The sequence below is a fragment of the Hippocampus bargibanti genome, linkage group LG13 (genome assembly GCF_051943395.1).
Source record: "Hippocampus bargibanti isolate YZ-2025 linkage group LG13, ASM5194339v1, whole genome shotgun sequence".
NCBI lineage: Eukaryota > Metazoa > Chordata > Actinopteri > Syngnathiformes > Syngnathidae > Hippocampus > Hippocampus bargibanti.
This window is the reverse complement of record NC_142746.1, coordinates 4008055-4020910: the sequence shown is the minus strand read 5'-3', so window position 1 is coordinate 4020910 and position 12856 is coordinate 4008055. Positions and strand designations below refer to the sequence as shown.

The following is a 12856-nucleotide window of genomic DNA, read 5'->3' as shown; positions in this document are numbered from 1 at the left end:
GACACCCGGGCAGACAACTCTGAAAAGTTTCCGGCCCGGCCATAAAGTTGCCTGCCCGATTTTTCACAACATAAAACACATAGATTGTCTATTCGCCAAAAAAAATAAAAACATTGTTGCAAAGTTTAAAGGGTTTTTTTAAATTAAGGAAGTACCAACCACAAATGCTCCATTGCCCAATTTATGGTAAATATACCTTGCTGAAGTTTTTGCTCCAGTTGTCGTTTGTCGTCATGGTGTACAATGTAACGTTTGCGTTGTGTTGCCTGCTCAAAGCTACATGGACTCCACTTTCTCAGCGGCTTTCAAAACTCTGAAGTACAAACGAACGTTCGTTTGGCAATTTGCATACTCGGCACCGGCAGCCAATCAGAAGCCTGCTTCGGACTGTACTCTGACTGAAAAGTGTACTTCAGAGTTTTGAAAGACGCTGAGAAAGTGCAGTCCACAAGGCTCGTAGCATTTTCTTTGTGGCTTTTGGTTTATTGAATAAAACAAAGGTTTGATTTGTGTGTATATATATATATATATATATATATATATATATATATATATATATATATATATATATATATATATATATATATATATATATATATATATATTTCAGTTTACGAATATTAAATCTTTGAAAATTTTGGATTGGATTGGATTGGATTTGCCTTTATTAGTCTCACAGTGGAGAAATTTACATTTCACAGCAGCAAAGTGATGAACGGAATGAAAGTAGAAAAACAAAATACATGAGCTGCTGGAAACGCAGCCACTCTCGGGGCGCCGTCTTGAAGTCAAAAGAACAAAAATAAACTAAATAACAAATAATATGACAGCATAGAGACAATATGACAAAACAAAGACACAGAGAGACATTCATTCTTCAGGACTTGCTATACCCTCTTTGTGATGACATGAAGCAGTTCTAGATGAAAGAGGAGAGGATCAAAGCGTCTTTCCACCAGTGGATCAGGGACATCATGGTGGAATGTGCACGTCGACTACAAGCTAAATGTTGAAAGCAAACACGCAGCTGTAGCATCCATTGACGAAAAGAGGGACACATCTCCTGTCCCTCATAAATGTGCTTCAATTCCAATCCGCAACAGTTCCACATACGCATCGGCACTCTGCGCTGACGCTCCTTTCTTCTTATCGCGGGTTCCTCAAGCCATGCATCCATCCAGCCGCAGACTGCCAACAGCACTGACCTTCCACTGAACAAAGCGGGGCTGTGAAGATGCTGCCCATTACAGGCGCAAAAAAGCACAATGGCCCCTTTGGTGTCCAGCGATGGCAGTCGAATGGCTCCGACATTCCTCCCATTCAAAAACAGTACTGGCATATTCATGCTGCCACAAAGGCGCAACCGCTCAGCACAGTTACCTCCTTGATGAATTGTGGTCAAAAATGCTGAAAAACAATCCGTATCCGTTCCACACGACGCCCAACAACACAAAGTGACAAAAGAAAACACAAAACAAGACAAAAACAACCAAAAAAAAGCAAGGCTCATGAGAGCACTTGCTGAGGCTGCCTACTCGGGCGCCATCTTGGACTTCTTTCTTTTTTACCTTGGCATACGAATTTTTTTTCGAGATACACATAGAGCTGCCTCATTGAGTGATGTGTCTTTCGCGAACGAGCCCGTTCTTCTAACAACAAAATGGCAGCCGGCTTATTTTGGTCCTCTATTCCCCGACCCCAGTTTTCGGTTAAAGCCATGTGATTGGTCAAGAACGCAGCAGTGAGGTTAGGTGGTTTAAACATTAAAGAGACAGGCAGACAACAGTGAGAGAGGCAGACAACAGTGAGAGAGTTTCAACTTTGATAGTTCAAAGGCAGAGTGTAGAATGCAAGGTTAAAATATCCCATCAATCAGGCTCCACACACAACCGGCACAAGCCACCTGTACATTTGATGCAAAAAGCTATCAACCCAGCTGAACAGAACACAATTGATGAGGAACTAGATAAAATTATCACACAGAAAGCACCTACAAGGGATCATTCCTCAAGATGGCCAAAGAAGGTTACGTTCCTCATCAAGTGTTTAATGCTGACGAAACTGGCCACTCCATTCCATCAATCAGAATCATCTTTATTGCCAAGTATGTAGAACACACAAGAAATTTATTTCCGGTAGAACACGCTGCACGAGTATCATCATCATCATCAAGCCATCAACGACCATCACAAAGGTAAATACAACGACTTTATTATACAGTACAGTTTATTTCTTTAATTGTAATACCAGAGTACATTTATTATACATAAAATAACGTATATTTTGTGTACGTCTGTGTAAGCTCTCAGTCGTACAGGAGTGGTCCATCGATGAGAAGGTTTCTTCAGCCGTCATCTGTACAAAAGTGAAGGTTTCGGACGTTTCGCCTCCTATCCAAGAGGCTTCGTCAGCGAACTAAAGTCTGACTGGTCGTATCGGTCCCATTTATATGTCCCTAATGTCCAGACCTGGTGGCGCCGGACACAGCTATGATAGGTCCCTACTCTCAGGTTGGCCTGCTCAGGCAAAACAGGTTAGGCAACTTTCGCAATGCTGATGAGGGTCGTTATGCTGATGAGGTGATACCGGGGGGAGTGGGTGTAATAGGCCAATCGTTAGTCAGGAATGTAGGAACAATCAGTGGGGCCACAGGGGGGTGTCCCGCGCCCCCCCCAACCTGAGAGTAGGGACCTATCATAGCTGTGTCCGGCGCCACCAGGTCTGGACATTAGGGACATATAAATGGGACCGATACGACCAGTCAGACTTTAGTTCGCTGACGAAGCCTCTTGGATAGGAGGCGAAACGTCCGAAACCTTCACTTTTGTACAGATGACGGCTGAAGAAACCTTCTCATCGATGTATATTTTGTGTAGTTTTAAGGCTTAGAAAATTAGAAAGTAGAAAATTATGTTGGGGACCTGGGATTGGATTATTCTCATTTTAATGGTTTCCTATGGGAAATTATTTTTTGCAGTGACGTGCAGTCAGTGGAGGCAGGTGAGGCAGTGCCTCACCTGTCATCATGGAAAGCTGTCATGGAAATATCAAATGAAAAATTAAATTAAACAGTTAGATGTATTTAGTGATTTGTACTTTAAAGTTCTTGTCCATTTAACTTCACCGTTTTAGGATTTTTTTCAAAATCGCTGAATTTACCGTTCAAATACTAAGTAGAGACGAGCGGTGACGTCATTGATGACGTCAGTGCCTCGCCAGCCATGAACCTCACCGCACGTCACTGAATTTTTGGGATACACACTTTTCGCCTTGCCTTACACACTCTGTCTGAGAACCAATTAAGTTCTTAAGCCATGGTATCACTGTACCAGTAAAAATCATGGTAAGCCGTTTTCATCTTCCCCCTTTGAACTGAAGCCATCAAAGTCATTGTCCTGAGTGTCATCTAGACATTCTTTGTCATATATGATTCTGGTATGATTCTTTGTGTGTCTGTAATTCTCCCCTCTCTCCTCTACCACGGATCTTGACGAATCACGTGCGGTTTTGACTGGGGCCGGGGGAATAGAGGACAAAAAAAGCGGCTCCCTTTTCCGTCTCCTTGATGGGAGATGGCTCTCTTCGTTCACCTCAGAGATCCGGCTCTAAGAACCGGTTGGTTCGCGAAACACACATAACTAGTCACGTGACTATCGCCCTGTGTCAGCTGACGAAACAGAAGCGGAACTGGGAATATTATGGTGGTCCAACTAAACGTTTTACCACTTAAAGAGTGTCTTAAAGTAAGTGCTAATATTTTTGCGGACAGCGTTTGAAGATTGTTTGTGGTTAACGCTTTCTGACCAAGCAATCCGCGTGACTGCAGTTTTAACTGAATAGAACGTTGACCACCGCAACGCTAAATGCAAATGCGATTTTTGCTGAACAATCATGCGTTTGATCCACGCATGAGAATAAGGCCCATGAGCCATAGTTTCTGCAGTGTTAGGAAGTCGAACAAAAATGTCAAGTTTACTCTGCTTATACTTTTGATGTGCACTAATATATACCGAGTGTATGTGTTTATATATAATCATAATAATACATTACATTTTAAGCGCCTTTCAAAGCTCTCAAGGACACTTTACAGTCACAGACAAGCAAAGGTACTATAATCACTAGATCTCTCTCCTGCGCAGAATTTAAAAAAATAAATAGGGTCTGGCGGTCGTGGTCGTGAGTACGGGTGGTCGTAAGTCGCGCCGGTCGTAAATCGGATGTTACCTGTATATGAATATCTGACAGTATCGATACTTTGACCTTTTTATTGCTATCAAATTTTACTCGGGTCATTATGTCCACCCCATCAAAGAATGAAAATGGAGTTACTTGACAAGCCTTCAGCTGCTGTTCCCCAATTTCAGCCATGACTTAGAATCCTCCACGTCTGCAGCTTTGTCACAGGGTAGTGGATGGACTCTGTGGCCGAGAACCTCCTCGCAGAGACAATGCCACCTGGAGCCTGGAAGAGTGGCTAGAGCTTACCAACTCTTTGACAGAGGTCTTCAGGCTGTCAGTAGGGAACAACAGCTCTGACGAGGAGGTGAAACAGTCTACACATGAACTGTGGGTGTGAGAATCTCCTGTATTTTTCAGTAAAAAATGTACAGTGTTTCCTGATGGTTGTGTTCAGGTGCGGAATTGCCTCTCTGAGTTGAATAGCAGCCACTGTGAGGCTGTGCTCAATGTACTAAAATCAAGACGGGAGGAGATTCGCCATGCTCTGTTGACTAGAACCCACGCAACCTCCTCTGATGTGTTAAAGGACTTTGACTGGCATATTAAGGTGAATAAATGCTTTGCTTCATTCAATATGTTTTTGTGTCCCGTAAATAGAACATGAATAGAGTTGGGTTTTTTTTAGCAAGAAATACAGCCAAATACTAGTCAAATACTGTCTATTCCACCTTGTGGTTGACTTGTAATGTTCAGATATTTATTTACCTAAATGTTCAGCTTGGATTGTATTGGTTTGGATATGCCTTTATTAGTCTCACAGTGGAGAAATGTACATTTCACAGCAGCAAAGTGATGAAAGGAATGAAAGTAGAAAAACAAAATACATGAGCTGCTGGAAAGGCAGCCACTCTCGCGGCGCCGTCTTGAAGTAAAACAAAAAACAAAAAAAAACTAAATAACAAATAATATGACAGCACAAAGACACAGAGAGACATTCATTCTTCAGGACTTGCTGTACCCTCTTTGTGATGACATGAAGCAGTTCTAGATGAAAGAGGAGAGGATCAAAGCGTCTTTCCACTAGTGGATCAGGGACATCATGGTGGAATGTGCACGTCGACTACAAGCTAAATGTTGAAAGCAAACACGCAACTGTAGCATCCATTGACGAAAAGAGATTGTCTCACATCTCCTGTTCCACATAAATCTGCTTCAATTCCAAGCCGCAACAGTTCCACATACGCATCGGCGCTCCTTTCTTCTTATCGCGGGTTCCTCAAGCCATGCATCCATCCATCCGCAGACTGCAAACAGCACTGACCTTCCACTGAACAAAGCGGGGCTGTAAAGATGCTGCCCATTATAGGCGCAAAAAAGCACAATGGCCCCTTTGGTGTCCAGCGATGGCAGTCGAATGGCTCCGACATTCCTCCCATTCAAAAACAGTACTGGCATATTCATGCTGCCGAAAAGGCTCAACTGCTCAGCACAGTCTCCTCCTTGATGAATGTCGTGGTCAAAAATGCTGAAAAACAATCTGTAACCGTTCCACACGATGCACAACAACCCAAAGTGACAAAAGAAAACACAAAACAAGACAAAAATAACCAAAAAAAGCAAGGCTCGTGAGAGCACTTGCTGAGGCTGCCTACTCGGGCGCCATCTTGAGCTTCTTCTTTGAAGAAGAATCTGAATCAGAATTTGTCACGTATGGACTTTTCGTAAACAGAGCTGTCATCAAGGAGAGTCCGATTTTAGCCTACAGGCTTCTTTCTTCAGTCAGGGAGCAATTCATCGTAGCACGGGAACATCTGCAGTACTCTGGATCCAGAGATGCCAAAGTGTCCGGGACAGGGATCGTTGTGAGGACTGGGAGGAAATGGAGGGCAGCCGAGGCAGTTGAGCGTGCAGAAACTCGACTGAGGTACAGGACCATTGTTGGAGCAGTGGCGCAAGGTAGAGCTGGACTGGGGAGCCGAACAGCGACCCGCTATGACTCTGCCAGCGCGAGAGAGAGGCAGAGGCTGGTGCAGGAGGAGGTCCGAGCTGCAGTCGAGGAAGAACGAACCAGCAGAGCAGTGGCCATGCGGCAGCAGGGTGCCTGGATGAAGTGGGAGCAGGCGATGGAGCGCCGCGTCACCTGGAAGGACATCTGGTCATGGAACCCACAGAGGATCAAGTTCTTGATTCAGGGGATATACGATGTCCTTCCAAGCCCATCTAATCTGTGCACTTGGGGCACCACAGAAACACCAGCATGCCCCCTGTGTTCCAAGGTTGGGACTCTGGAACACATCTTGAGCAGCTGCCCCAAGGCCCTGGGTGAGGGTCGGTATCGGTGGAGGCACGACCAGGTCCTCAAATCAATCGCTGAAGCAATCAGCAAGGGGATTGCGGCAAGCCGTTACACCCGAGCCACTGCGAAGACCATTCACTTTGTTAAAGAAAGACAAAGGTTGAATACATCAAGCAACCGCTCTGCTGGTTTGCTCTCCACGGCCCGAGACTGGGTGATGACAGTTGACCTGGAAAGGCAACTGAAGTTTCCAGCACACATCACCCAGACCAGGTTGAGACCTGACATCATCTTGGTCTCTGAGGCCACAAAGCAACTCTTCTTGCTGGAGCTGACGGTTCCCTGGGAGGAGAGGATGGAGGAGGCTCAGGAAAGGAAGAGGGAGAAGTACCAGGAGCTGGTGGAGGAATGTCGGAGGAACGGGTAGAGGTCGAGGTGTATGCCGGTGGAGGTGGGCAGTCGGGGATTTGCCAGCCACTCCCTGAGCAAAGCCTATGGCACACTGGGCATAACAGGTGCAAACCACAGAAGAGCCATAGGCAACAACGTGGAGGCAGCAGAAAGAGCCACCAGATGGCTCTGGTTGAGGAGGGGAGAGCCGTGGGGGCAGTGGAGCAGTAGCATGCCACTTGGACACAGGCCGGGGCCTTGCAAACCCCGGTCGGGTCGCCTGGAGGAGGGTGTCTGTTGAAAGACCCGAAACACCCAGTGATTCTAGGAATCAACACTGATGATGTGTCCAAGTTTGTGCATCAGTATTGTTAACTTCTCAAGAAGAAATAATAATAATAATAATAATAATAATAATAATAATAATAATAATCTTCTTTTCCTTTCGGCTTTTCCCTTCAGGGGTCGCCACAGCGAATCAATGTCCTCCATCTATCCCGGAATAATAATAATAATAATAATAATAATAATAAGTAATAATTATACATTTTATTTCAAGCGCCTTTCAAAGCTCTCAAGGACACTTCACAGTCACAGACAAGCATAGATACAATAATAAATAAAATACAATTATAAACAGAAACAAGAGATAGAGCTACACGGAAAATGCAATTTTAAATTGGTGGGTTTTGAGATGGGATTTGAAGTTGGGAAGAGAATCGATGTTACGAATGTTGGGAGCAAGTGAGTTCCAGAGTTTGGGGGTAGAGCAGTTGAAAGCTCCGTCCCCCATCGTGTTGAGACGGGCAGGGGGCCACACAGAGGTGGAGGGAGGAGGGAACGAGAGGGAATAGAAATTTGAAGAAGGTCAGATAGGTATGGGGGGCAAGGATAGCTTTAAATGTATAAAGAAGAATTTTAAAGTTGATTCTATATTTGACCGGGAGCCAGTGGAGCTCTTGGAGGATGGGGGTGATGTGGTGAAAGGATGAGGTTCTGGTGATGATCCGGGCTGAAGAATTCTGGACGAGTTGAAGTTTTTGGAGAGGTTTCTGAGGGACCCCAAGAAGAAGTGAATTGCAATAGTCAATCCATGAGGTGACAAGACGATGAACGAGGATAGCAGTGGTGTGAGGGCTGAGAGAGGGGCAAGGCCATTGATGTTGCGTGGGTGGAAGTACGCAGATCGGATTAAGTTCTTTATATGGGAGTGGAAAGATATCAAGGATGACACCTCAGCTTTTGACGTGATGTAAGGGGGAAACGGTTGAATTGTCAATAGCGAGAGAGAAACTGTTAGCTTTGCTCAAGGTGGATTTGGTACCAACGAGTAGAATTTCAGTTTTTTCACTGTTAAGTTTGAGGAGGTTATGGCTAAACCAGGATTTAATTTCAGAGAGGTGGAGTGAAAGGGAAGAAGGTGGAAGAGAGGCGTCGGGTTTGCTGGAAAGATAGAGCTGGGTGTCATCCACAAAGCAATGAAATTGTATACCAAATTTACGGAGAATATTGCCAAGGGGAAGAAGGTAGGATAAAGAGGAGAGGTTCCAGGACAGAGCCTTGGAGCACACCAGAAGATACAGGAGAGTTAATTTCGGGGAACTGAGAGCGGCCAGAGAGATAAGAGTGGAACCAGCGTAGGGGTGTGTCGGTGATCTCTGTGGAGGAAAGAATGTCAAGGAGGATGGCATGAGAAATGTCAAAAGTTGCAGTGGTCAAGAAGGACGAGGATGGAGAGTAAACCGGTGTCCAAAAGAAGATCATTCGTGACTTTTAAGAGAGCTGATTCTGTACTGTGGTGAAAAGCCGAAACGAAAGACTCTGGTTAATAAAAAAAAAAGTATTGACCCTCCTTGTGGCACTTGTAGAAATGTAATATCCCTTTAATACAAAAGGGTCGGTAAAAACTATGATTTTGAGATTTCAGATATTTTGTGACACAATAAAAACAATTCAAAAAAAGTTTGGCAATGGTGTCATAAATACCCTGATTGGTTGTCGTCGAAACAAGGAGATTATTTTATTGACATTAATGTATCTCATACGCTGTCTCCAGCTTGCACTGTCCAGTGACAAGATTTCAGATCTTCAGACTCCTCTCTTAAATCTTAGTCTGGATACAAGAGAGAATGAAAGCCTGAACTCTTTTGACATCGAGTTGAATAGAGAGGAACTAGATACACTCATCACGTCGCTGGAATCTGCTAATAAGGTAAACAAACACTGCACAGTGACCTCCTCCTCGAGTTGTTTCACAAGGTGAAGGTTTGAGTTTCACATTTTGATTGACATCCTAGATTTAGATTTATCAATACAGCATGGACTGATTACTCGTTGATTATAATGATACTTTTTCAGCGCTCCTGCAAACGTTTGCTGAGTCTATCTATCTATCTATCTATCTATCTATCTATCTATCTATCTATCTATCTATCTATCTATCTATCTATCTATCTATCTATCTATCTATCTATCTATCTATCTATCTATCTATCTATAGGGACACACACATATATATATATATATATATATATATATATATATATATATATATATATATTGGATTGGATTGGGTATGCCTTTATTAGTCTCACAGTGGAGAAATTTACATTTCACAGCAGCAAAGTGATGAAAGGAATGAAAGTAGAAAAACAAAATACATGAGCTGCTGGAAAGGCAGCCACTCTCGCAGCGCCGTCTTGAAGTCAAAAGAACAAAAAATAAATAAATAACAAAGAATATGACAGCATAGAGACAATATGACAAAACAAAGACACAGAGAGACATTCATTCTTCAGGACTTGCTGTACCCTCTTTGTGATGACATGACGCAGTTCTAGATGAAAGAGGAGACGATCAAAGCGTCTTTCCACCAGTGGATCACGGACATCATGGTGGAACGTGCACGTCGACTACAAGCTAAATGTTGAAAGCAAACACGCAGCTGTAGCATCCATTGACGAAAAGACATTGTCTCACATCTCCTGTTGCACATAAATCTGCTTCAATTCCAAGCCGCAACAGTTCCACATACGCATCGGCACTCTGCGCTGATGCTCCTTTCTTATCGCGGGTTCCTCAAGCCATGCATCCATCCAGCCGCAGACTGCCAACAGCACTGACCTTCAACTGAACAAAGCGGGGCTGTGAAGATGCTGCCCATTACAGGCGCAAAAAAAGCACAATGGCCCCTTTGGTGTCCAGCGATGGCACCGACATTCCTCCCATTCAAAAACAGTACTGGCATATTCATGCTGCCACAAAGGCGCAACCGCTCAGCACAGTCTCCTCCTTGATGAATGTCGTGGTCAAAAATGCTGAAAAACAATCTGTATCCGTTCCACACGATGCTCAACAACACAAAGTGACAAAAGAAAACACAAAACAAGACAAAAACAACCAAAAAAAGCAAGGCTCATGAGAGGACTTGCTGAGGCTGCCTACTCGGGCGCCATCTTGGACTTGTGTGTGTGTGTGTGTGTGTGTGTGTGTGTGTGTGTGTGTGTGTGTGTGTGTGTGTGTGTGTGTGTGTGTGTGTGTGTGTGTGTGTGTGTGTGTGTGTGTGTATATATATATATATATATATATATATATATATATATATATATATATATATATATATATATATATATATATATAAATGTGTGTGTACATGCGTATGTACGTACATACATATACACAGTGTGTGTGTACGTGTGTGTGTGTGTGTATTTATGTGTGTGTATACGTGCATGTATGTGTATATGTATGTATGTGTGTGCCTGTGTGTTCGTGTGTGTGTGTATATATATATATATATATATATATATATATATATATATATATATATATATATGTGTGTGTGTATAGGTAGTATATATATATATATATGTATACGTATCAATGTCGGCAGCTATTGACTGGATCAAATTTTTGTCCACATTTGAAGGAGTCCTGCTTTGTGCTATGAAAGCTATTATCCTGCATTCCTCTTTTTCCGTCACGAGGCACATATCTGAATTGTCCATCTTGTGTAGTGTAAATCCAGCTTGAGTAATGTTTGATCCGTTGAGACATTAACCTTTTCTTTAATGCAGGTACTACTACAGTTGAAATAATGGAACACCAATAGAAATATTGATCCTCTCACCGCTCCAAAGAGGAGACAGTCAAGTAGGGAACCCTTTCAAGAACTGACTTGGACAAGAACAGCTGCATATATGTAATTGAGTTCAAACATTTCTGGCCACCAAAAGGGCGGCTCCTGAAGTTTTGTATCCTAGTACCAAAGTGTCTGCCAAACTACACACCTTCACACGCGCAGGCAATACAGTGATACCATGGTTTACGATCCCCTTCGCTGAGGAACTTTTCGGTTTACGAACGTTAAATTTATGAAAATTTTACCTTGGCATATGAACTATTTTTGGGGATACACACGGAGCAGCCACAATGAGTGATGTGTCATTCACGAACGAGCCCGTTCTCCTAAAAAAATGGCAGCCGGCTTGTTTTGGTCCTCCATTCCCTGCCCCCAGTCGTTGGATAAAGCCACGTGATTGGTCAAGAACGCAGCAGTGGGGGGTTACAGACAGAGAGAGTGAAGCTATTCTCCCAAAAAGAAAATGGCTGCAGACATTTTTTTTGTCTTCTATTCCCCCCCAGTCTTCAGTTAAACAGCTAAACAAAACACAGTTGATGAGGAACAAGGTAAAATGATCGCAGCGAAAGTACCTACAGGGATGGTGAAAGAATTAGGTTACGTTCCTCATCAAGTGTTTAATGCTGATGAAACCGGCCACTCCATTCCATCAAGCCATCAACAACCATCACAAAGGTAAATAAAACGACTTTATTAGACAGTACAGTTTATTTCTTTAATTATAATATGATAGCACATTTATTATACATAAAATAAGGTATATTTTATGTAGTTTTAAGGCTAAGAAAATTAGAAAGTAGAAAATTGTTTTATGGGGACCTGGGAACGGATTATTATCGGAAATTATTTTTTGGCATACACTTCGCCTTCCACACTGTCTGGGAACCAATTAAGTTCATAAGCCAAGGTATCACTGTATTTAGAAGGCTTTCAGCCATAATTGAGAAAACATCAGGTGCAGTTGTTGAACTAATCTTAACGGTATTTCTATAATTGAGTGTTGAAAAAAACCACAGCAGAGCTCCAACTTCACCCAAAGACAGAAAGCAGATATGCATTTGTAAAAAGTATTTTTTGCATTGCGCCCTGCGTCACCTGGGATGTACGTCAGCCGCCCATTTCAAACCTGTCTACCAGAAATGAATAAAGGTCTTAAATGTCCCTTGTTTGTCTCATGTCCCAGTGTCATTTCTTGGCTGTGCTTCCATTCCTCTTTTCTCTGAACTGTATATACCCAGTCAAATGTCAGAAAACACAGAATTAAGATGATCAGTGAACTAACTATCCCAGGGCTGTCCAAAGTCGGTCCTCGAGGGCCGCTGTCCTGCCTTTTTTCCAGCTCTCCCAGGAGCAACACACCTGATTCAAATGATCAGCTCATCAGCCAGCTCTGAAGCAAGCATCAAAAGGGTCCTGATGATTTGAATCAGGTGTGTTGCTCCTGGGAGAGCAGGAAAACAGGCAGGACGGCGGCCCTCGAGGACCGATTTTGGACACCCCTGGACTATCCAATGACATAGCAGGGCGTGTTTAAAATTCAGTTTGAATTATGTTTGGCAGCCAAATACTTTACCATGCTCATTAAACCGACACCATTATTTTTTTTGTTTCCTAACTGACACTAGAAAAACGTTTTATAGCATCTAAAATACCCAAAACACACAGGCTGATATTTTTAGTCAAATGCAAAACACCAATAAAAATGATTTAGTGTACCAAAACTACTTCTAAATGACGTCGGGATGGCGAGTTTCAGAAGGTCCCGCCCCCTTGTTTGTGACATCACGCCAGGACGTCTTGCCTTGCTCTAGAATCAAAACAATGGCTTCAGATTCGGAGAAGATGCTTTC

The 12856-nt window shown here is 43.1% G+C and overlaps 1 protein-coding gene across 1 annotated transcript; it reads left to right on the top strand.

The window, feature by feature from the left end:
- Nucleotides 1-3627: 3627 nt before the first annotated feature.
- Nucleotides 3628-12167, top strand: commd8 (COMM domain containing 8). The gene is made up of 5 exons (XM_089012368.1): nucleotides 3628-3743; nucleotides 4394-4543; nucleotides 4634-4786; nucleotides 8922-9077; nucleotides 10942-12167. Exons 1-5 carry the CDS (start codon nucleotides 3699-3701, stop codon nucleotides 10960-10962), a joined length of 525 nt encoding a protein of 174 aa, XP_088868494.1. The 5' UTR covers nucleotides 3628-3698; the 3' UTR covers nucleotides 10963-12167.
- The last annotated feature ends 689 nt before the right edge of the window (nucleotides 12168-12856 follow it).

What these genes read in the sequence shown, in the direction of transcription:
- commd8 (XM_089012368.1), top strand. Translation starts at nt 3,699, where the DNA reads ATGGTGGTCCAACTAAACGTTTTACCACTTAAAGAGTGTCTTAAA. An exon ending in CACTTAAAGAGTGTCTTAAA is followed by an intron (nt 3,744 to 4,393) that starts GTAAGTGCTAAT and finishes CCACGTCTGCAG; the next exon opens with CTTTGTCACAGGGTAGTGGA. An exon ending in CGCTGGAATCTGCTAATAAG is followed by an intron (nt 9,078 to 10,941) that starts GTAAACAAACAC and finishes TCTTTAATGCAG; the next exon opens with GTACTACTACAGTTGAAATA.